The 24,831-nt window shown below is 40.5% G+C and overlaps 1 protein-coding gene and 1 long non-coding RNA gene across 2 annotated transcripts in view; one reads left to right on the top strand and one right to left on the bottom strand.

Moving 5' to 3' along the window:
- The first annotated feature begins 1,050 nt into the window (after window positions 1-1,050).
- On the top strand, window positions 1,051-3,388 carry LOC111649963 (uncharacterized). The gene is made up of 2 exons (XR_002760365.2): window positions 1,051-1,552; window positions 2,614-3,388. It is a non-coding gene; the product is annotated as an uncharacterized LOC111649963 (long non-coding RNA).
- Window positions 3,389-11,542: 8,154 nt separating this feature from the next.
- pitpnm2 (phosphatidylinositol transfer protein, membrane-associated 2) overlaps window positions 11,543-24,831 on the bottom strand; it is a 45,239-nt gene continuing 31,950 nt past the window's right edge. Inside the window, exons 8-27 of the mRNA XM_087172158.1 lie at window positions 24,416-24,520; window positions 24,256-24,320; window positions 23,170-23,260; window positions 22,473-22,626; window positions 22,180-22,369; window positions 21,932-22,051; window positions 20,883-21,094; window positions 20,520-20,695; window positions 19,656-19,826; window positions 19,376-19,516; window positions 18,167-18,328; window positions 17,803-18,069; window positions 17,251-17,399; window positions 16,872-16,988; window positions 16,038-16,154; window positions 15,703-15,851; window positions 15,144-15,293; window positions 14,658-14,841; window positions 14,427-14,555; window positions 11,543-13,012 (exon numbers count right to left, since the gene is read on the bottom strand). Of these exons, the coding sequence (XP_087028284.1) occupies window positions 12,644-13,012; window positions 14,427-14,555; window positions 14,658-14,841; window positions 15,144-15,293; window positions 15,703-15,851; window positions 16,038-16,154; window positions 16,872-16,988; window positions 17,251-17,399; window positions 17,803-18,069; window positions 18,167-18,328; window positions 19,376-19,516; window positions 19,656-19,826; window positions 20,520-20,695; window positions 20,883-21,094; window positions 21,932-22,051; window positions 22,180-22,369; window positions 22,473-22,626; window positions 23,170-23,260; window positions 24,256-24,320; window positions 24,416-24,520 (3,218 nt within the window). The 3' untranslated portion in view covers window positions 11,543-12,643. The remainder of the gene's footprint in view (window positions 13,013-14,426; window positions 14,556-14,657; window positions 14,842-15,143; window positions 15,294-15,702; window positions 15,852-16,037; window positions 16,155-16,871; window positions 16,989-17,250; window positions 17,400-17,802; window positions 18,070-18,166; window positions 18,329-19,375; window positions 19,517-19,655; window positions 19,827-20,519; window positions 20,696-20,882; window positions 21,095-21,931; window positions 22,052-22,179; window positions 22,370-22,472; window positions 22,627-23,169; window positions 23,261-24,255; window positions 24,321-24,415; window positions 24,521-24,831) is intronic.

Below are 24,831 nucleotides of genomic sequence, written 5' to 3'. Positions count from 1 at the left end.
AGAAAAACAACATACTATACTATGGCAAAAAAAAAGTGAAAAAAACGACATACTATACTATGGCAAAAAAATCAAAAAAACGACATAGTATAGTATGGCAAAAAACGGCGAAAAAATGAAATAGCATATAAAGGCATAAAAACATCTAAAAACGTTCTAGTATAGTAAGGTATAAAGACATGATAGTATATTAAGGCCTTAAAGTGAAAAAAACAACATACTATAGTATGGCAAAAAAAAAAGTGAAAAAACGACATAGTATAGTATGGCAAAAAAAAAGTGAAAAAATGAAATAGCATATAAAGGCATAAAAACATCTAAAAACGTTCTAGTATAGTAAGGTATAAAGACATGATAGTATATTAAGGCCTTAAAGTGAGAAAAACAACATACTATACTATGGCAAAAAAATCAGAAAAACGACATAGTATAGTATGGCAAAAAACGGCGAAAAAATTAAAAAGCATATAAAGGCATAAAAACATCTAAAAACGTTCTAGTATAGTAAGGTATAAAGACATGATAGTATATTAAGGCCTTAAAGTGAGAAAAACAACATACTATACTATGGCAAAAAACTGAAAAAAACGACATAGTATAGTATGGCAAAAAAAGTGAAAAAATGAAATAGCATATAAAGGCATAAAAACATCTAAAAACATCCTAGTATAGTAAGGTATAAAGACATGATAGTATATTAAGGCCTTAAAGTGAGAAAAACGACATAGTATAGTATGGCAAAAAACGACATAGTATAGTAAGGTATAAAGACATGATAGTATATTAAGGCCTTAAAGTGAGAAAAACAGCATACTATACTATGGCAAAAAACTGAAAAAAACGACATAGTATAGTATGGCAAAAAAAGTGAAAAAATGAAATAGCATATAAAGGCATAAAAACATCCTAGTATAGTAAGGTATAAAGACATGATAGTATATTAAGGCCTTAAAGTGAGAAAAACGACATAGTATAGTATGGCAAAAAAACATCTAAAAACATCCTAGTATAGTAAGGTATAAAGACATGATAGTATATTAAGGCCTTAAAGTGAAAAAAACGACATAGTATAGTATGGCAAAAAAAGTGAAAAAATGAAATAGCATATAAAGGCATAAAAACATCTAAAAACGTTCTAGTATAGTAAGGTATAAAGACATGATAGTATATTAAGGCCTTAAAGTGAGAAAAAAAACATACTATACTATGGCAAAAAAAACCACAGGTCGTAAAATATCATGGTATAGTCAGGCATAAAACCTCATAATATAATAAGGCACAAAAATGTCAAAAAATTGCATAGCCATATTTTTCAACATCTTCTCAGTACATCAATGTTAGAGCACTCAGCTCTCTTCATCAGTTTGATGTCTGCAGTTTTAAAGTTTGGTGCTGAACTGCATCCCTCTCTTACAGGAGTCGATCCGCTGGCTGGAAGATGAGAAGGTGCTCCTGGAAATGACGGAGGAGGTGGACTATGACGTCGAGTCATATGCAACTCAACTAGAACAAATCCTGGACCAGAAGATTGACATTCTCACTGAGCTGAGAGGTAAAGTCATCCGTCCGGTCACCAGACGTTAAGACGCTTTTAGACTTTAAACTGATCTGATCTCAGTTAGAGGTGTGCAAAAATAAATTAATCGATTCACATTAGAATCGCAATCCTATCTCTACAAATTCAAAATCAATTAATAAATTCCAAAAACATCGATTAATATTTTTCAGCCTTGTGACAGCACTGGTTTACATTTTTTCCTAACATGAGATTAGCTCGCCAGCCCTATAGATGACGCCATGTCGGTTTCCATTCAGATGATACTCCTGCAATAAGAAAGTGCAGTGTGAGTGATGGAAATTAAACATAGGAAAAAGTTATTAAACCTGCTCCATCTAATTCAACACATTTCCGATTTTATAACTTTGAAGGTGTATTGATTGGTTTCCAAATGTCAATCATGCATTGAGTAACATGCAAGAAAACATTAACCACCTTAAATATGACTTCATTTGTAAGTAAGTAAATGATCATTCAAAACACAAACTACTTGTGTTCATTCACCTGCATCTTAATGCTATGCTAATCACAACCTGCTACATCCATAGTATCCTCGAATATTACTGAGCTCATGTTCTCAACATGATGAAACTGTTCATGCAGTCAGTCTAACTTCTGATCATGTGATCATAGTTGACTAATGGATGTTCACTTGTCACCATAAGAACTGTGGTTACATAACCTTATGAACGAGCCACAACTTTACTCAACCTTAAACAAATAGCACTACACCTCTGAGCATCATATATGAATTATACAGCACCACATTGCTACTATATAATCTATTACTATTGTTTTTTTTTTTAAATCAGGAATCGAATCGAGCCCAAAAATCGAAATCGAATCAAATCCTGAAATTTTCTGAATCTGAAAAAGCCTCCTGGTCACTTTTATATAAAAATCATGACAGTGATCTCTAACATTTATGTATCAGAGCGATGAAGCCAGCAGTGTTGTGTAAGCCTGAAAGCGTCTTTAGAGATTGTAAACACAGTATTTCTTTCTTGATGTTTCAGTCATTGCAGCCTGTGCTGTGATTTCCTCTTGTGTTTCAGATAAAGTCAAGTCCTTCCGCTGTACACTCCAAGAGGAGGAGCAAGCTAGCAAACAAATTACCCCTAAGAGGCCTCGTGCACTTTAGACGCCCATAAAATACGTGATGTTTCACTGTAATATTGACTTGTCCCGAGAAAGGTGAAGGCCTGTCGCCGAGGAGCTCAGCTGTGGTTTTATGACTTACTGTCTCTGTGTGTTTGGTTTGCTCCCTCGACCTCTTTTTGCTGTACAGGCTGCCATCGCTTCCCATCATCCATCCGTCCACCTGTAAAACCAAAGAGCAGACCGTTGATGCTCTCCATTCTCCTGTGAAGTGTATTTACGAGCTTTCTGTATGTGCGCTAAGTCACAAGTGCTAAATTTAAACAACAACAACAAAAAAAAAAAGGCGAATAATTATTTGTTTTAAATGAACTTTTATAGAGTCAATCATAGCTTATCCTCACTACGGCCAATTTTATAAACAGCTGTTGCCATTTTGTGCAATATCTGGAGGATTCTCTTCCCGTTCGTCCCCTTGTCTCAGCTCAGGGGCGAACAGAGCATGAGCTGAGTTTGTGTGTAAAATGAGCCACTGTGTGTTTGTGTTGATACTGTATGTAATATAGGTTTGACTGAGAGAAAGCCTAAGACACAAAAATAATCTTACATTACATTAACTGACCTGATGAGGGCACTATAATCAAAGACAAAGCAGATGATTTCCAGACAACATTTACACAAAGTGTTTTTTTCATTTGCCATAATAAAGAAATGCTACTTGTTGTTGCTGTACTTCTTTTTTATTTATTCTTTAAATTATGATAGAAGCCTTGAGCTGTTACAGCAGACAGGTGTCTCCCAGTTTAGCATTTATTAGCAGTATATAAATATGTAATTAATGGTTTATAACAATTTATAACAGTTGTAAGGACATTTTTATTTATGAACATTACCTGTCAGCAATTATAACCTCTCCTATGAAGATTTAGTTTATATTATTTTAACTGTTTTACCATGTTTTAATTGATTATCTGTACATACAGCAGCCTCCACTTATGGGAGTTGGATCTGCTTACAACTACATTAGTGTGATATAAACCATTTATAAACAGTTTTATATTTTACCTATGAATGCTAAATAGGTAAAGTAGAGGTAAACTGCTACCAGACATTTTACAGACATTTAATGTTGAAAGTTCATACAGCGTTCAGATTCTGAATTAATTAATTAAATAATAATTAATAATTATAAGTTCACTTATTATTGTTCAATAATTTGCAGAAAAGTGGTGACAATCGTTTGTGACTTTGTGGAAAAACCAACGTGTTAGTTCGTCTCCTAACAGTTTCCAACTTCCCTTCCTCATCTGTGGCTCTCAGCCTAAATTTGTTTCTTACTTAAGACATAAATATTTAAAAATATCTCATAAATATATAGTTTCAGATTTTAAAATAAGCTCAGTAATTTTAGTAGTCGATGTACCCCAGCGAGTACTTATGGAATTGCCAAAGGGTATCTGGAAATATTGTGAAAGTAGATCTAATAATTTAATGAATAATTTACTATCTAATAAAACATATATATACACAAGATACAGCCACTTATTTATAAGAGGAATGTCAACACGAATAAGATTACAAATATGATTAAGCGGTAACCCTGCAGCTACGACATGATTCAGCATCGACAGCATTTTAGTGCTGAGGGACTGAGAGCATGAAGACTAGTTACCAGAGGAGTCAAAATGGATTACTAAACATATGGATGGATTACAGAACAGGCCCACCAGGCATAGGCCCTGGGGCCCATGGAGTCTGTTCACATTTCTTGTCGGAAAGTCAATCAAATAACTACAAAGAAATGAAAAACATGCAAGAGTCACAAAACTACTTCAGAGATGCAAAAAACTACAAATAGATAAAAAACAAGTATGACTTGATAAAAAATTATTACAAAGAAATGCAAATGGTTAAGAGGCACCAGAAGTAGCTAACTGAAGCAAACCGAAACAGCTGTTTTTAAAACAAGATAAAACGTGTTGATCAGTGAGCTTTACAGGTGCTGGGAGCTTTTATCTGTTCACTGCAAAATAAAAACTATTCATTGCATTATTTTATTTTTTTAATTATTTTTACAGGAACCCTAACTTTTCTTTTAGTGTCTAAAATGCGGAAAGAATTTGCACAGTATTCAAGATGTATCCATATATTTGTATTCAAGAGGAATATCAGCACAAATAAAATTACAAATTTGTGTGATGCTGATCTTACAACAGGCTAACCACCGTACATGCTTCAGCACAGCTATGGCTAACATTTGCTAATTGACAATAAACACAGTTTTTCAGGTATTTGGTCATAAACAAATTAAAATTCCAACCTGATGTTGGCACTAGAGGAATAATAACTGCATCACCAAAGTTAATACAATTCATCCTATGGGGAACATGAATCTTTGTACCAAATTTCATGCAATCCATCCAATAATTGTTTAGATGCTTCCCAAAAAAAAAAAAAAAAATGTAAACCAGCAGGTAGCGCTATGGGGAAAAAATCAGAGGATCACTACAGTTGGTAACATTCATCCTCTGGGGAACATGAACGTCTGTAGAAAATTTCAAGACTCTGGACGACCAACATCCACTAAAAATCCAATAAAAACACACATACTCATGTCGAGTTACCGTCCAATTGGTTTTATTCCACAGTACAGACAATGGTAGAGAGCGCTGGGGTCAGAGGTCAAGCTTCTGACATATACGGTGTGAACTAGGAGACATCAGTACCTACTGTATCCTATGTCTGAAAACAACAACACGAGTCACAATCACTCAGAGAAGTTATTCTGACTCTGCTGTCGTTGATTGAATACACAGTGTTTTGATCAGTGTTTATCAATGTCATGGATAGAAGGGTAACACTGTTAACATGTAGAAATGGGTCATGACCACCTGTATACACTATCCCCCTGTTTAGCATGAATAAGCAGTATACAAACACTTAATAAACTCTAATGTTTCATGTGCAAATATAAGAACTTAAATTAGTATTTAATATATTTATCAAACTCAGCCTGACGCCGCCATAACTGGTGTATAAACAGTAAATTAATGCTTTGAAAAATAAATTACATAACATAAAAGCTGCAACTATATGTGAATAAATCCTTTTTAAGCATTTAACAACTGTTTATACACGTTTAAAAATTCACAGGCAGATTTTTAAAGGTTTTTTAAATTTGTTTCAATAGACATATGATTGTATCTATGTTATGCTATGGTAATAAGTATTAACTGTTAATTATCTAATTATGGATGCTTCATACTGCAGAAAGTTACATATTAATACATTGAAAAAGTGGCCTTATAATTGCTTATTACTACATTATAGTGTGTTAAAAAAACATTTATTAAGTGTCGATATACTGCTTATAAATGCTAAATAAGGAGATTAAAATAAAGTATTACTATAGTACTATTAAATTTGAGCATGTGAATCTAATTTCAAACACTGCATATATCCAAAATATATATGAATTATTGCCACCATATATTTTAACACCTTAATATTTGTCACAGACCTACTGCTCTATAGTATTTGTGATGCTTTATTACAGTTGTGTATGTACAAAATATGACTGATCTTCCTGCTGCTGTGGGATAATTAACAACCTCTAAATAATGATAACTCACATAAAATGTTGGTGCAACTTTATAATAAGGCATCCTTTTTAAAGGCTAAAGGTTGTGATTGGTTTATTAATGGTTAATAAACAATTTACTAATATAATTTCTAATAATACTACAGTAAAACCCATCAATAAGGACAACTTTCAGGTTGCCAGGTTGTGAAAAATACCTTTGGCTGCTGTTTAACCTTAATATTTGGTTAAAATACTGTCATAAATGTTGGTAACCCATTAGTAAATGTTCATGGGTTTCTCACTTATTTAAATAAGCTTTCAAATAATTATATTTATTTTGATTTTAATATTTTAGAGACGACATTTTTATCAAATAATAAAGTAAATAATTAATCATCAAGTCTGCAGTTATAAATGTTAGTAGGATGTAATGTCAGTGGTCAAAATGGTCTAATCAGTCAAAGAGATTTTTCACAACCTGGCAACCCAAACATTGATCAATACCACTGTCATATTTGTTCATTAAATATACAGTCAGCAGCAGATTAGCTGATTTTAGTGTCAATGGTGGAAACAGGGCTCTGACCAAAGAAAACAAAATTTGCCTAATTAACATATTATGTCTCATTTCAATCTGTACAAAAAACAAAATTAGAATTAAATTAGATATTATATGGTGGGTTATGTGAGGGCTGTTGCCGGGGGCCCAGGCTAGTTGTTTCCAGTCTTGATGCTATGCTAAGCTAAGTTAAGCTAAACAGATGTTCCTTTTAGCTCATATTGAATGGAAAGATATGAGAAGGGTATTGATCTTTTCATCTAACTCTCCGCTATGATGTCAACCTATTGCTTTAATCATTAATAAACCTTTCATAAATGGCACCTTGCTATAAAGTGATACCAAAATGTTTTATTGTAAAATGTCAATAATTAAAACTAATACTGGACTGTGTACTGCAGATTAACATGTAGGTGTCTATTACATTTTATCCAAAAGTGGCAATAATTTCAATAATCTCAAATATAACCAGCTGAATTTTTGAAATATATATATATATATATATATATATCATCAAACAGTGAGGACGTAGTGGACAACATAACTGGTTTATTATTGTTAAGCATGTAGATTAAGTAGTTCCAATCTGATTGGATGACATGCAACAGCTTGTTAAATAGAGCTGCTTCATTATGGGGTTTTAACTTTTTATCATGCACCCGCTGCTGACTGAAAAACCAGTCTCAAGTTATATTTCAAAGGTTCTGTAAAATACTCCAGTTTGAAAAATAGGTACAGTAAGTCCTATAAAACGCTCAGCGATTGTTGTAAAGAGACAGCAGAGGTCAACAACAGCAGCTCGAATACAAATAGTTTTCACTAGGTGTGAAACACAACTGCAGGTGGTGTGTGTGATCTCAGACTGTGAATTGCCTGTAGCTTGTATTGGTGTAGATTGTGCCCCTGCTGTGACAGTGGTTTATTTTGCCTGGCTGTGATAGGAACAATAATATTGCACTGGTAAAAACAAAAAACCTTCCCGTGTTGGTCCATAGCATTAATGACCGCCAAAATAAAAAATGCTACATATTTCAAATATATTTCACCTGAAATTTCCATAATAACATCATGAGCTTTAGGTAAATAAATAACTCTCAACCATATAAGGTCCTACATATACATCTTTACATTATGTACACTGACATATCCATGGTTCCTGAACAGACTCAGGATCCAAATGGTGGAGACATTCAACTCAGCAGCCAAAAGGCCAAAGGGGAACAATGTGTTTGTATCCAAAAGCCTGCCACCAACAGCACAACAGAAACTCAATGCAAAGGTCCATTTGCAAAACAGCTTATTGTCCATGATTACAGAAACTCACTCGACCTCTGCCCCTCAAGGAAAAGCTTTAAAAACAGATTCATCATTCTGTTAAAGCCGTTTTTCTTTTCTTTCTCAGACATGGACAACATCAGATTTGTAAAGATGCAGTCACCGAAAGCCCAAATATACATATACATGTCCCCTTCTTCCTAGAGTAAAAGCTTGAATAGTCTAAATGAAGGGGTTTTCAAACAGACATGAGACAAAGATACTGTGTTGAAAGAGATGATGGCTTTCTAAAAACAATGGGGATTTAGTCTTTGTGGTTTGGCCCGTTTACCAACGTGGTCAAGTGCAATTAAGGTACTTTAGCTTTAGCTGCGATAGCCGCCATTAGCATTAAAAATCATACTCCTTCTCGGAGTCATAACTCAGTCAAATCTGCACACACAGACATAATACAGACATTTCTAGATTCATTGTGACTTACAGTTTCTGTGGATGTCATTATCTTCGACGCCCATGTTCGAATAAACGTCCGAACAGCCACTTATAAAAAGGGGGGAAATGGTCGCTCCTTAAAACTCCGGAACTTGCCTGAGAATCATCGCGTTTCTAACTTTTCTACAGTATTAAAGTAATAAACTGTAAGTTGTCTGTACAGTCACGGACACACTGCAAACAGTAACTGCTAATCGCTAATTCGACATAGCTTTAATTGTGTCAACTTGCCAAAATGAAGACAACGCTTAGCTTAAAAACAGGGCTAAAGTTGCCGCCCACAATGTACTACGGAAGCCGAGAAAGGCCACACTCGCAAATATTTTTTTATCGCGTTAACTCCGGGTAACGGATAATTATTTCGTTATCTCGAAATAACGGATAACGGAGATTTGTTTTCCCGAAAAACTGGATAAATATTCCGTTATCTTGACATAACAAAGCTCACTGACCCCATGACCGCCCGATTACACTCACAGGTTACATCCCCAAAGCATTATGGGAACTGTAGTTTCAAAACGTGGAGCATATTTATCTACTAATTAGAAGTAAGATAAACAGTATTAAAAGGACAATTGGAGGACAGGGGAGGGTTTTGGAGGGCGCAGTTGTCTCAGTGTCAGACTTTGAAAACCCCTAATCAAAATACTTCATGTTTGGCACATTTACTTGCATTATTTTCATATCCTGACAAAATGTACAGACATGTGCACCTGCACATAGAGTATACCCTGAAATAAATAAAAAGTGTCATGCACTACAAAGGTGTTCAAACGTAGCAACATGAGATGGTAACTACAGTCTATTTCCACTGTAAACTAGTGCAAAAAACAACAATGAGGTTACACAGTTGATTCAACTACAGTATCAAGAGAATGATTTTGGCTTCTGTGGTGGGTTGAAGACATTATCATCACACAGGGAGTGGAAACAAGACACACTCCTGTGCAGTGTGGAAGCGAGGCATAAAACAACAGCATAGTAAAAAATGAAATGAACAGGAGGTACAACTTACTCTAACAGCTTTCATGGGTTTAAAGAATAGGTTCACAAAGTCTGTCTTAAAACATTGGTCAAGTGTCTGATTGAACACTGACACAGGCTGTAATCACCCCTGCTCTTCCTGCCGGCTGTGATCTTTTCCTCAAGCGTTTCAAGTGTAAGTGATACGGGACAAAATACACTTTCTGTGCAAAAATATATTCAAACGTTCATCTGAAGCTAATATGAGGCTTCAGCCAGCTGTAGGGGTGGGAGAAAAAAACAGTTTTGAATTAATTTGCAGTTTCCAAAACAATCACACTTTACACATTTTGGATTTAATTAAAGTACTTTGTCAAAACGTTATAGGTCTACGCCATCATACAGAGACGATTTTGAATTGAGAATAATTTCTAAATTGAATCACGACCCTGAAGAATTGGATTCAAATCTAAATGAAATAGTGAGGTTCCCGAATATTTCCACCCTTAACAGTCTGATTTAGAAAAACCAGGTGAATATCTTGAATAAGGTGAGGACATTTTTAGTGAGAAAATCCCTCTTTGCCCCCCCACTGTCACTTTGGGAGATATGCACTTGATTTGCTTAATCTTTATATTAGTTTTATGTAAAGTTTCAAATGCACTGAAAACATATTTGCACAGACCAAGGACTGTGGATTTTGTCCCCCATTAAGAATCATTACAAGAAGCAAAACCTGTTTGAACGTACATTTGTGCACCTGTCTGTTTTAAGACAGGCTTGACAAACCTCTCCTTTACTGAGCGAGGGTGGCCTGGGTGGAAAATCAGATTCTTTTATGCACATGGTTTGTGTTTTTGGAGTGAAGATGTGAGGCGGCTTCTTCTTCTTCTTCTACGTCCCCTTTGAATGAAAATATACAGTTCAGCAGACAGACACAACAAAATGATGTTTGAGGACACCGGCGATTTTCTCCCCACCTATACATTCACCACTGAAAAGGATCAATCCAGCCTTTACAACATTCATGCTGAATCACTTCCGGCCCCATTCTTCGGTCCATCTGGACTCACAGGTCAGTGTAAGTGGGACTCCCCGCCTCCACACCCCCCACCACCACCACCACCACCACCACCGAGTGTCCAGCCTGAAATGAAACAGGCTCCTCGGCAGAAACATCCGGGTCCATCCTGTTCGATATCACACGAGCAGAAAAGAGCAAAAAGCCGGGGAACACCACAGGAGTGTCTACCAGCAGCAGCACATGTGGGAAACAGAACTCCACCCACAGGCGGATCAGAGGTATTGCAAGCAGATGAATATATAAAGGGATTGTTGCTGTGGACTGTACAGAGTTTCAGTTGTTGCTTTAATGCTGCATGCCCTGTTTTCCTGCTTCCTGGTCCATCTGTGGAGTAAGTGTCTGGTTGGATATTAAGGCCTTGGACGGCCCAGAGGCCACACTGAAATAAACACTACAGAGTCTCACACACGGTGGAATGAAAACTGGAGCAGTTGGACGTAAGTATAAGTCGCACATCAGTGATGAACTCGACAGTTCTCTGGCTAAGACAAGAAGTACTTTCCTCTGTGATACAATATATTTCAAGATTTCAAACCCAGTTCTCTCATATTTAAAGGACCAGTTCACCCAAATTCTAAAATAAATACATATTTTATCTTTTACCTCTTGTGGTATCTGGCTACATCTTCACTTTTTGTTTTTATGTGCCCAGGTTCTGAGATATCTGTCTCTGCTTCCACCCCAATACAACAGAGGTGAACGGAGCTGAAAATTTAAAATATTAAGGGACTCATTTGGCAGTTCATTAGGAACACCTAAACTAACGCTGCAATAAATCCTCCTCCATGAAGGCTACAACATTCAGTTTGTTCAGTGTTAGAGAGGTGCAGATTCACCTGTATGATCATTGTGGAGGATGTGGTTTGTGCTGCTGTTGAACTGTATTGCTTCATACAGAGGTGCGTCTTTCATCAGCATCATTTTTTCCAGCAGCAGCAGCAGCTGTTTTCAGAGAAACATCTGTAAAACAGTCAGAGAGCAGCTGGTGAACATAGCGGAGCATTTAGCAGCTACAGAGTCAGATATTCTCTTCAGGAGCCGGTGGAGACCGAACACAGAGCTAAAAGAGAGGGAGCACTCAGTTTACGTCATCATAATCAATACGTTGATAATAAGTGACTTAAAACTTAATGTTTTTCATAGAGTAAAGTAGAAAGTAGTTCCACTGACAGTTCTCCTCTATAGTACTGGGCTGGAGGCAGACAGACATCTCTCGCTCTGGAAGAATAAAACCGAAGCTGTTTGAATAAACACCACGACAGGTAAAAGAGAACATATATATTTTTGTAATTTGGAAAACTTGACTCTAAGATTTTAATCTTCATTTCCAAAAGTTCTTCCTTCCTTCCTCCGTGGTTCGTCTTTTCCTCTTTTTGCATTGTGAGGGTTTTTTCTTCACGTACTTATTGCCAGTCACTGCTGGGGGAGGGTGTGTGAGACGCGTCGCTCAGCTGACAGCGGGACGGAAACAGAAGGTGAAAGTCATTGTTTTTTTGTTTTTTTTTTTCGCCATGGCTGCCAAACCAACGCAGCCTGAAACCCGTGCTCGACTGTTTGAAGATGAAGATGAGTCTGGCTCTGCGGTTTGTCCTGAGCTCATGAGTGTGAATGCTTGGACAGCGTATTGTATATGTGTGTGTGTGTGTGTGTGTGTGTTGAGAAAAGGGGGAGAGGGAGGGAGTCCCGTTATACGAGATTAGTTTAAGGCTTACAATATTTCACTAAATCCTTCCTTGTCAATTTTTTCAGTGGTTAGTGATGTTTCCTATAAAAGTATTACTGTAAAAGAGTCATGCTACACAACTGTCTTTTGTTCGCTGGATCCCTCTTGGCCTGATTGGTCCACTCCTCCTGGACAGATCCCTCTTTATCCCTCCTCCCCTGTTCTCCTCTGATCCAATCAATGTGTTGTTTATGCTAAATCAATCACCTGTCTCTTATTCTAAAATACAAACCCTCCTACCACTTCCTCTCTTTGTCTAGTCCAGAGATCATGGTGGTTCAGGCCGGGTCCTTTAGCTCCTTTTTGAACTATTTCGGGCCCAGTAAGCCTCCACTGCCCTCCTTGGTGCTCCCGCTGCGTCCCCAGCACCCTGCAGCTATACTCATACTCCTCTGCGTTGCTCCCGCGACCCCTCGTTCCCGCTCCATCTCGCACTGGCTCAGCGTACGCTCAGTCCGGCCCGGCTGGTTGGGGGACGCCGACCCCGCTCCGCCGGGCTGCTTAGAGGAGATGGTGCGAAAGATGTGGTTGCGCTTACGAAGGAACTCTCCTCCGGCCGCGCCCAGGCCGAAGCTGCCTTTACGGAGGACCATGCGGGCGCTGGCGGACTTGGCAGGACGGGTCCTCTGGTTGTACTCCAGCTGGGACAGGTGGGAGGCGTAGCCGTCCGAGATGAACTGGAAGAAATATACGATCAGGGAACAAAGAAAGGTTTCACGCAGAACTTCACCTGCTTCCAAAAGAGGTCAAAACTCCAGAAACATCTGCAGTGAACAGAAGAACTTTATTAGGCCGATGTGTTTGGGCTTGTGGCCTTCAGACCAGATGAAGGACGCGTCGGTCTAATAAAGTTCCTGTTTACTGTTGCTGGAGTTTTGATCTCTTTAGAAATATATGATCAGGTTTGGTTTGATAATCCCTTATGGACAGTCTAAAAATCCTCAATACACACAATAATAATAAAAACCTTTCATGTCTTTGAGAAAAAAGTGGAATATAATAAAAAAAGTAAATTTACACAAGTAATGTAGTATAATATATTTACATATTTTATCTTTGTGACTCCTTACACAAGCATCTAGTCGAAGCCTCTTGTCACGTTTCAGATGTTTATGAGCTGTCAGCACCAAAGAGACATTTCCCATCTAAACTGAAGGTAAAATTATCAAGTGTTTCACAAAAACCTCTCTCCTTTCACACGGATCATCTCACGACCCCTCAGATTTATCATGTGGCCCTTTAGAAGGGCCCGACCCCTCGGTTGGGAACCTCTGACCTAAAAACCAACTGTATATAGTATTTAAAACCAGCATGGATGCATCAGTATTAACAATCTAATAATGACATTTATGATAATATATCATATATAACATTTTGCTGATAGTACTTCTGAACTTTTACTTAAGCGGGATTTTGAATGCAGTATTTTAACATCAGGGTATTGATACTTTTACTTATGTAAAGGATCTGAATACTTCCTCCACCACTGACTGAAAATATCACAGACCTCCTGGGCCACAAAATGTTATAGTTTCAAACTGGTTCTCAGTCTGTCCCTGTTCTCTGTAACTCCTCTTTTCAGAGTCCAGTTTCACTGATCTGGTAGAGCATCATCTTTGCTCTTGAGAATCGTTTCAAAATACTCGAAAAACGTCAGTGAAAAACTATTCGTGGCACGGCCTCTAAATGTTTGTAAAGCAGGTTTGGGAGTTGTCCACTATTCATCAGTCCTGACACTCGCTTCCTCTGTAACGTCCAGCTGTTCTGCTCGTTCCTTTTTTATTTTTCAGAGGGATCAATAAAAGTCACAGATGTTTTGCGTTAGCGATGTCTCACTCTGATTGGCTGTCCAACAGTGTTAAGTACCAAATTAAAAAGACGTTTACACAAGGTTAGGTCTGTCTCAACAAGCAGATGGTTAAAATGTTGTAAATGAGGAACTAACTTCCATATTCATGACCATCGCTTCACCTCACCGACTTCGCGAAAACAACAACAATGTGCTTTCACTGTCTGTCAGTAAATATGAGCACATGAATATGATCTGTGAAACATTATGAGGCAGCTTTGCTAAAAGGATTTTCTCCTTACCTGACACTGGTGCTGCATTTTCTTTGTGGGTCTCCCCACTATGTAGATGTGGAACGGAGGCAGGCCAATCGACGTGTACACGGAGATGTCCTTGGTGGAGCCGTAGGCCGCAAAGATCCTCATGTGGGCCTGGATCAGAGAGGGATTTCATTGTATCACTGCCTCACACACACTAACACACACACACACACACACACATGCACACAAACACACCGGCCCCCCACCCTTTACCTCGTTGATGAGGGATTTGAGGAAGTTGGCCTTGTGTCGGAGCGGGTCGTGGACCAGCCCGTCGCAGAAGGAGACGATGCCGTGGGGGAAGTTATGCTGAGAGAGCCAGGCCACCACACGCTGCTTCTGCATGTCAGGACGACCCGTTACGTACACTATCAAGTAGCCCAAGTCCTGCCAGTACCTGCAAATAATTATAAATGAGAAGAGCAGGCTCATTAATAAATATAAAAATACTGATAATATTGTCCACAGGAGACATGCATGAAGAAAAAAGAACAGGGCCCCGAACGCTTCCTTCAGGAACTTCTCGCTTACACCGTCAGAAAAGTTTGAAAGTCTTCATGTAGTGACTTTAAAAGACACTAGCAGCATCTTTTTATACAGTTTCCTGTATAACTAAGTTATCTAGATAACTGCTATGTTATCTACTGTTCATTATTATTGCAGAACAGACCTACAGGGAGTTCTGGGTGTGATCCTTACCTCACCACGTCCACAGCTCCGGCTCGAACCTTTGGGTCGCTGCCCATGATTGACACACTGGCAGCAAATGACCCGTCGATACTGAACACAACAAACTCTGTTCCCCGTGGTAAAATCGTTAGATAGCTGTCTGCAAATGTGTGGTCGCCCCTGGTGGAGAGACAGCAGAGGAAAGGAGAGAAAGATGGAAAAAGAAAAGTTATTATGAAGGGAGATGTTCACCTTTCGAACACCGGATCCCAGAACAGCCTGAAGTCTTTGTGTTGTGGATTAAACGCTGTTGCTAGAAACTAATTTTGCTGCCAAAACATTCATGCTGCAAATCTCCCACTTCCACCACAAGCCAAATGTGTTTGAGGAGCTTGAGAAGATTCTGTTCTTTGTCACAGTCGCCACCAGAAGACACATTGACGACTCTACAAAATGCTAATGCTAACGTCACTCAGATCACATTTCTTCTTCATGTTTGGTCTGAACAACCGCTGAACCACACGTCTTCATGCTTTTATGCATGGAGTATAATGTTTTTAAAGTGTGAAATAACAGTGATTTGGCGTACCTGACCACCATTTTGACAGGATACACCCCGATACCCAGCTTTTTGTTCTCAGGGATTACATAAGAGACACGTCCGCTGCTGTTGGTGAGCTCCGTGTCAAAGTACACCCACTCTCCAGAGGGCGGCTGGGTCATGATGTGGATGTCAATCTGCGAGAAAAACACACACACACACACACACACACACACACACACACACACACACACACACACAAACCGATCTTTTAAACACGACACTTTGCAGCTGAGTGACCTTAATGACACAGATGGTGACGCCGTTACATAACACGTCTTTTTTTTATTTTTTTGGTTGGTCACAGTTGAACGTGTTAATACCTTCTCTCCAGTGAGGGTAACCATGTCCAGAGGGCCGTACATGAAACGTCCCGTCACCATCTGGGCCCCGTCCTCCGTGAACACGGCGTCATTTACACGATGGTTCGCCGTCACGTTCTGACACAGAGGAGGGAAAACAGGAAATCACAACCTCATTTTCCTATTTTTTACACTTTGATTTCATTTATTCTCTAAAGTGTTTTTTTTTTTTTACTGTTCATCTGCTGAGATCCAGATGAGTTGATCAAAATATTAATACTTTGTTTAAGCTTTACAAGCACTAACAAATAATTCAGTCTTTTTTGCCCTGAGTTCTGCCTCTCAGGCAACGAAGAGATTGTCTTCTGAGAGTAGAATCAGTTTTCATGTTTTGCATTAAAGATGCAGCAGTTTAATATTTAATTTTTTTTTTACAACCACCGAGCAAAATAAATCCGACCCGTACTCGGGCCACACGCTTGTTTTTCTTCTGGCCCATTATACACCTGGATCCTCGGCCCAAATCTGGCCCATTTACACGATGATTGTCAGATTCTGCTTCCACATCTGGACCAATTCTGGCGCACAAACAGAAAATCTATCTTCCAGCTGAATCGGAGGATAACAGCCAGAATCTGCCAAGATGTGGAAGTATACACGGGCCAGACTCGGGCCGAGGACCCAGGTACATGTTGGAGCACAAGTTTAGTTTTGCTATCTGGTACTGCGATACTTCTGAAACCAAATCTGGATCAGGATAACACTTGGATAACAAGTGTTTTTTTCTCTCAATCCGAAACATTTTCTGTAGGAGACGCATTTATAAACGTAAAAGAGAGAGAGAGAAGATCTTACTCTGATTTTAACATGAGTCCTCTTGCGGAGCCACTTCTCACGAGGTTTGGATGGAGTGAATTCAGACACTTCTTTACCATCCAGCTCCAAAATACTGGAGTTCTCGTGTCTCATCACCTACAAGGAAAATGATTTATAAATAAAGAACGCAGGACATTTCTTTACTTTATATGCAGGTCTGAGGTTCTGTACAAAAACTGTGACCTGATAGACGACCTGAAAAGTCAGACAATCACCAGAGTCATTAGCATTAATTCTCCAGCCACCATGGATGTGAATGTCTGTACCACAGTGTCTGCACTGGACCACAGTGATGGACCGACCCACAGACCAATAGACTGCTGACTAATCCAGCTGTGAACGTTAACGCACTACGCACCTGTCTAAGCAGGAAGGAGACGACGTCCGTTGACTCCCAGTAGGAGGCGTGGAAGAGATGAGGCAGGGCCACTGTTGGAAACGCTGTCAGAGCATCAGGACAGTACAGGGCGTAGTCCATCCTCTTACTGCCCCACCACCGAGAGGCAACTGCAGCGGGAGAGAAGAGAGACTTGTGAGCGAGTTTATAGTCAGTGAATCCAGGATCGTGATCCGTCTCTCTCCACTGCAGATCTACGCTCCGCTCGTGTAGAGACGAACCGTTCAGGAGGATTGTAAACTGAAGGAAGTTATAATATATATATATTATATAATATATGATATAAAGAGGCACTAAAAAAACGAGCAGCGATGAGTTGTAAAGAGGTTTGAAAACACACACTCGCAGGAGAACAGCGGCTCAGACCGAGAAGGTTCACGGGTGTCGTACGTGATGTCTGGAAACAGGACTACGGAGGAAGACTACGCCAGAGAAGGAAGGAGAAAGCTCAGGGAATGAGGATGGAGCCTAGCGTCCTTCCCTCATGTCCTCGCACTACAGCTCCCAGGGTACCTTGCTCTATGTTCCTCAGCACCCCGGGCGACGGCGGCGCCGAGCTGATGTCAGACGTGACATCGGTGAGGTCAGAGGTCATGTCAGAGGAGGTCATGTCAGAGCTAACGTCCGAGCTCTGCTCAGACTCCACGCCGTTGGGTCTCGGGAACACCTGACGGACTGTCTTGCGCGAGCGAGGGGACGGGCTCCGGGGGGCAAACTTATTGTAGGGCAGAGCCAGGTGGGACAGCAGACTGGACCTTTTACTGTGGCTCACTTTGTGTGCTGAGGGGATGTTTGGAGGGAGGAAACGACAACGTCAACATACAAATAGTCACCTTGGAGACAAAAACAGACACAGGGGGTCCGAGGGTCGACTTACTCGTGGCGATGTTGGAGGCGGTGTAAGAGTCGGCCATGCCGGACACCTGGCTGGCTATGCTGGCCTCGCTGGCCCTGCGGGTGAAGCGGAGGTGAGGGACCCCCGGCGACGTGGATGATGGAAACTGGCCGTCGACAAAAATGTGCGAGTGAAGAGCATCGGCTGCAGAGACAGAGGAGAGAGGTTCCAGTCTTACTGCAAAGTAATGAAACTGTGATTTAAACCTGCAGCAGATGATATTTTTTTGCCACTTGGGGGCAGCAGAAACAAGATGTACTGTATATTAACTTGATGCAACCTTTAATCCAGATTATCTAATCCACTTTACTTAGAAGTGAAACTGAAAGGGAGCAGTTTGAGGACAGAGCTATCGGCAGGTCGACTGAGAAACAAACTTCTCATTCAACAGTCTTTAAATTTCTTTTCTTCCTTTTTAATTTTCTTTTCTAAAACCTGTTTGATCACCACATTGTTTGTTTCCCATCAGACTACTTTGTTCCTAGATCTCAGCAATTAAAGGAATCATCTGACATTTTGGAAATAAACTTATTCCCCTGCTGAGATTTATCTTTAGAGGTGTTGGTGCATGATTGAGTTTGGAGCTTTGGGACAGAGACAGACCAGCTGTTTCCTGTCTTTATGTTGAGAATATTTCCTTGGGAAGTACAATACTAACTGTGCCAACATACCAGCAATGTGCTGCACAAAGCAGTTATCACAGAAGTTGAATGTGGATCGTGTGAAGATAAAACATTAGACCCAAATGAAAACAAACACATAAATGATACGTATGAATTAAAAACCATTAAGAAAAGAAAATAATTAAGACCAACAACCAATCAGAAAAATTAATAAGATATGTAAATTAAAACGGTTAAAATGAGGGAATAAAATATGATTAAATAAATAATCAAATAATAAGATATGCAAAACCAATAGAGGAATAACAATAAAATAAAATGGTTAATTAAGACGAGCAAACCAGAAGCTATAAAGGAAAGTTTTGAGTTTAGATTTAGAAGAGGAGAGTGTTGGAGCAATAACCTCTAATGTGATTATTTTTCACCCGTTTTTCACCAAAACTCCTAATTAAAAAGATGTAAATGAGACTCAGGTTGTAAATTTAAAATAAGCCAAAAAGTTGCATCAAAAAAACAAACAGGAGGGAGACAAAAGAGATGGAGACTGAAAAGCCGAACAGAAGCTCACTCTCTGCGGGGAGCTGCGACGTCGGCCAGTTGAGGACGGGCACGGGGATGGAGGTCTCATTGACGGTGTTTTCCTGGCAGCGTTGCAGCGCCGCACTCCCGGACTCCGTCAGAAGCTGAGGGTTACTCTGCACCGTCTCAACTGGGAAAACCACGTGGAGGGAGGAAGAAAGAGACAAGAGATATAAAAGCTTGTAAAAGATAAAGACTCAGCCATGTGTAGTGCAGAAATAGCGGTATGATGCAGGTGTGTGTGTGTGTGTGTGTGTGTGTCAGCTCACCTAGGAGAGCGGAGTGTCCGTCACCCAGAGGAAAGCGCTGATAGCGGGGGACACTAAAGGGAGGCAGCAGGTGGAACCTCTTGTCCAGGAGAGGCTCGAGCCTCGAGGCCGAGGGGTCGGCTGGATGAAACAGGTTGTAAACCTGCTGACAGGCTGGACGCAGAGCCGACACTGGAGAGGAGAGAGAAACACAAGAAGAGTTCAGCTGAAGGGAAACTAATATACCACAGGAATAGTTTGACATTTTGGGGATTAGATGAGAAGATCCACGCCACGAAAGATGAGGCATCAACCAGAACATGGTTAGCTTAGCTTAGCATTAAGACTAGAACCAGGGGGAAACTGTTAGCTTGGCTCTGTCCAGCACAGTCTCAAGAAAAACAGAAAAAGAAACTATAAACATCCAACTTTTCTGTGAACTACAACAATCATATCTAATTGGAAATTGGTCCAGATGTTAACCCAACAGCTGCAGGTCAGTAACCTCTCTCCTTTAAACCCCAAAGGACACAAGATACGGTCGGATTCGTGCCTGAGAGAGCTCTGTCTTCAATCACGTATTTGTCTTGTCTTTCTCATGGATTTTTTTTTTTCTTTCTTTCAAATATTGTAGCCAAAACTTTTATAGCATTTAAAGACCAGAAAATACGACCTTTAACCCCTGACACCTGCTTTCCAGCTGCTGGAGACATTTATCCCACAGAGGAAGAAACATCAGAGGCTGCAAATAACCACTTCTGGCTCATTTGGCAAAAGAGAAATGATCCGTTTATAAACCTACAGTTCATCTTTTATTAAATGCACGAGGAGCATTGCAATAAACTGAAAGGAAGGTGCAGAAAAAGGGGAGAAAGTGTCGCTCACCATCTAACGACGGCACCACGGTCTTCCTCAGTGCGAGCACCAACCCCAGGGGAGAGCCGAAGAGGAAGAAGTCAGTCACCTCGAAGTCGAACTTTCCCAAGGAGCCTCCCTCCAACATGGTGCTGCTGCTGGAGCGCCGTGATCCGGGCTCCGCGTGGAGCACACTGGAGTGAAGACTGCTCACAGAGAAACACATGAACAAGTTCAAATAGACTGTGTTTGTTTTTATTTTATTTTTATTTTATTATGTTTTCACGACGAAGAACAGCTGTAACCCTAAACCCCTGGACTCAAATGTCTAAAAATCAAATGACTAAAACTAAAGCACACATCAGTTTGTGTCCACGTCACCGTGTGTCTCACCTGGACAGGAAGGCTTGGTGGTGTTTGATGGTGTCCAGCTCGTACGTGGACGAGTCGCTTCGCTTGCGCGGGAGCTGTTTCTTGGGGTCGTCGGGCCCCGAGCAGCGAGGGATGTCGATGTTGCTGCGGCTGAGGTGGCGGCTTCCTTCGAGGGACAGCGAGGAAGGAGAGACGCTGTTTATGACGATACCCGGAGAGAGGAGGTCCGTGTCCTGAGAGACAGAACGGAAAAGAGTTCAGCTGAGTTTTGAGTTTTATGTTTTTCTACAGTTTTAATGGTTAAGCTTTCAGCCATGTAAGTTGCATGGTTCTGAGTATTGCTGTGAGATTTGGTAAATACATTCATGGTCCCCAGAGGATGAGTCCCCCCGACTTTTCCTGTAGCGCCACCAACAGGTTAAAACATTTCTCCTATACAAGGAAATGTCCTAACAACATGCTGGATGTCATGGTCGCCACAGGATGAATCCCACTGACGTTTCCTGTAGCGCCGCCATGAGGATAACATTTCTGGTTCAGCGTGAAACGCCTCGACAACTGTTGGATGGATTACCGTGAAATCTGAAACACACATTCATGTTCCCTTCAGGATCAACACTAATAACTTTGATGATCCACTGACTTTCCAACTCGTGCTGCCACCACTTCACTTCAGTTTTAATTTGTCCGAGACTTTGGTTTATGAACAAATACTGACGAAAACTTGCAGAACTACATTTCCATCAGCCTCAGATGAACTTTGTGTTTCCTACTAATTAAGTATCTAATAACAGCGTCTGTTTGGGAGGTGCTACAGGTTTCTATTTCCACCTAAACAACAACAGCTTAAGACTGAATTCTGTGACACCTGCAGCTCGTCACTGTGGAGGAATATTGTTTTTATTATCTATTGTGTAATTTGTCATGTCTGTCTTTATGTTGCTCTAAGAGGATGAATGTGATGAACATTATAGGAAACGTCAGCAGGTCAGCGTTGTGGTCGTGAAGACTGTGCGACCTCACGGAGCTGCTGACGTCATGGCGTGACGTCAGAGCAGAGAGTCTGATACCTGCACACTGATGGCGCTGCCCCGTCTGCTGCTGTTCTGACTCTCTGACACCGTCACTGAGCTGCTGCACAGGGCGTCAAATCCCAGGATTCCCCCGACACAGTCGCCAATAACACACACCTGCATTAGAAAGAACAAAGAAGACATGAACACACACACACACACACACGAATCAGCTTCATCTGAACATGCAGCACCAAGACACCGAGGCCGATCACCTTCACCCCGCCCTCAGGTGTCACACTTACCTGGCCGTTAAAAGACGCTCCTTCTAAAGACTTGATGAAGTCGCTATACACCTGATTGGCTCGCAGGATGACGGTCGCTACAGCGTCTTGGTACTGTGGTGCAGAAGTAGCCAGGAGAGGCAGAGCGGCCAGCGGGATGTGGTCCTGACTGCTGGACAGGCAGCTCTCGTCGTAGCTGTAGGGGCTCAGACTGCAGAGCAGAGAGGACACCGTTACGATCTGCGAACGTGTGTTTCACGTCCGCACGGCAGGTTGTTTAAATGCTGCTGAATACTCAAGGAACAAACGCTCACTTGGAGACGAGCGAGAAGGCGTCGACGCACACAGCGGGGCAGGGGACCATCCTGATGGCGGTGCGGCCCAGAGCTGCGGGGTAGTGGACCCTCATCACGGTCTCGAAGGCCCCGCTCAGCGTGTTGACGTCTCCCTGCTTGCTGTTCTGCTCACCTGCGGACGCACAGGAACAGAACCTGATCGGTGTTTGCAGGACTTTTCATCAGTTGTTCCAAATCTTTGCAACTTAACAGAAAAATACAAATCTTGAGAACAAGTTGCATTTGTCAACAAACTTTATGGTTTTATTTTGAGGAATTAATGAGGCCGAAAAAGGAAAAATTAACTTGTTTTTAATTGAAATGCAGCAGAAATGTGTTTTTATCCCTTTCTATTCTGTTATTCCTCTTACAAACTCTCATTTTTGCACCTAAATACTTAAACAATTAATCTTCTTAACAATTAGCCAATCAAGAAAGAATGAATCCTTCCAATTCTGATAATCGAGTTTTCATTTATCAAAGATATTTGCCTCTCAAATATCAGGATTTCTCTCCGTGTCTTTGTTATGTCCCTATAAAGTCAATATGTTTTGGTTTTGGACAAAAAAATATAATAATTCTATGTTACTTGCGTTTATCACTATTATCTATATCTGTTTGTATTGATTTTTTTAACACGTGTTGAAGTGTGAACAGGATTAGATTGTTGCCGTACCGGAGCCGGTGTCCAGGATGTTCCCTCCGTGCAGGACCAGGACCAGGACGTGAATTTTGGACGGCTGCAGACACTGCTGAGACGAACAATCCTGGGAGTGACACGACGAGGAGGAGACACGGAGACGGAGGAGGGAGAGAAAGGAAAGAAGGTTAACAATGACCGAGGAGCGAGTGAATACAGGAGGAAGAGGAGAGAGGAGAACAGAGGGAGACGAGTGAGGAACATGCAGGGAAAGATACTAGAACTAGATCTATTAGACAACCAACAGAAAATCAACAGAAAATCAATCAACAACAATTTTGATTTCAATAACAACAACAAAAAATGCAATAACAAAATTTAAATCTTTATTTTTCACTGTTTGCTGCCACGTGCGTTAACAGCAGACTCTATCTGCTGAGGAAGACCACATGATGCGAGTGAAAGCTATAGAATTGCAACTAAATGGACTTCGAGGCGAGATTGTTTTTAGCACCTGCTGTTCCCGAAAGTCAGGGGTGAACTTTCTGTCACAGCTGTGTACGAGGGGTTCTTCAAGTGCTCAGAAAAAAAGTAAGAAATTTGAACATCAAAGTGAAACTCCAAGCGAAGTGATCTCAGGTGTTCATTGTTTTCTGGAGTCACTAACACCGGGGTCATGTGTTGGAGACTGTTTCTTAGTCACAACCTCTACACAAATACTGGGTTCAATATTATATTCTACATTAAATTCTATCTATTCACATGTTCTCTTCTCTATTCTATCCGTTTCTACTGCCTGGCTACAAGACACTCACATTTAGTTTTCTGGAAACCCTGACGGATTGAAGTTTGTGCCTTTTCGAGACACACCTCTGGACACAAAGAGCAAGAACACACACCCACAAAGACAGCATTTATACACACACACACACACACACACACACACACACCACACACACACACACACACACACACAGACAGGGAGTGTAAAATGAAATCAACTTTCAGCTGATTGCTGCGGTGGATGACTGAAGGCTAATTTAGGAGAAGGGGTTTTATCTACAAGTTATTTAATTAAAGGTGTCAGTGAATGAAATGAGAAAAACAGTGAAGGAATCGTACCTCCATCTGCGTCTCCTCATTACTCATCACGGCGTACTCCCCGCCCGACTCCTGGTACAAGGTCTCTGTGAAAACATGATTCACTCACTCAGTCATGGTGCGTTCAAAGTAACAAACAACACATGGTTTAAACTGTAAATGTGAGCATGTTCCCATTTACCTTGTGCTTCATCCACCTCTATTGTTTCTATCTTGTCCATCAGATCGTTGGAGCTCCACTTGGTCATCTCCTTGCCGAACATCTCCTCGTTGTCAGAAAAGTCCTCTGCATGAGACACAGAAAAACCTTCCATATTTAACAGACAAGATCTTTACAACACTGGAAAGTAATTATTCGATCTTTTGTCGCAACAATCAGTAGAAATACGGCGTCCTCGTTACAAAGTGATCAACCACCGCTTCTTTTATGCAACACCTTTTTGACCTTGCTTTAGAAATGACTCTTTTTCACAGCTTTTGCTTTCGCTCTTTTTAAACGTGCTTTCTAAATAAAACTGAGAATCTCTCTGGCAGCGATCTTGAAGAGCAGGGTCGTTTATTGTAGGTTTCATTTAGTGAATCTAACACGATAAACTA

The sequence above is a fragment of the Seriola lalandi genome, unplaced genomic scaffold, assembly GCF_002814215.2.
Source record: "Seriola lalandi dorsalis isolate HSWRI2012SDOR001 ecotype SW California unplaced genomic scaffold, Sedor1 jcf7180002052111, whole genome shotgun sequence".
Lineage (NCBI taxonomy): Eukaryota > Metazoa > Chordata > Actinopteri > Carangiformes > Carangidae > Seriola > Seriola lalandi.
Note: the sequence above shows the minus strand (reverse complement) of the source record. Positions and strands in the feature narration are given on the sequence as shown.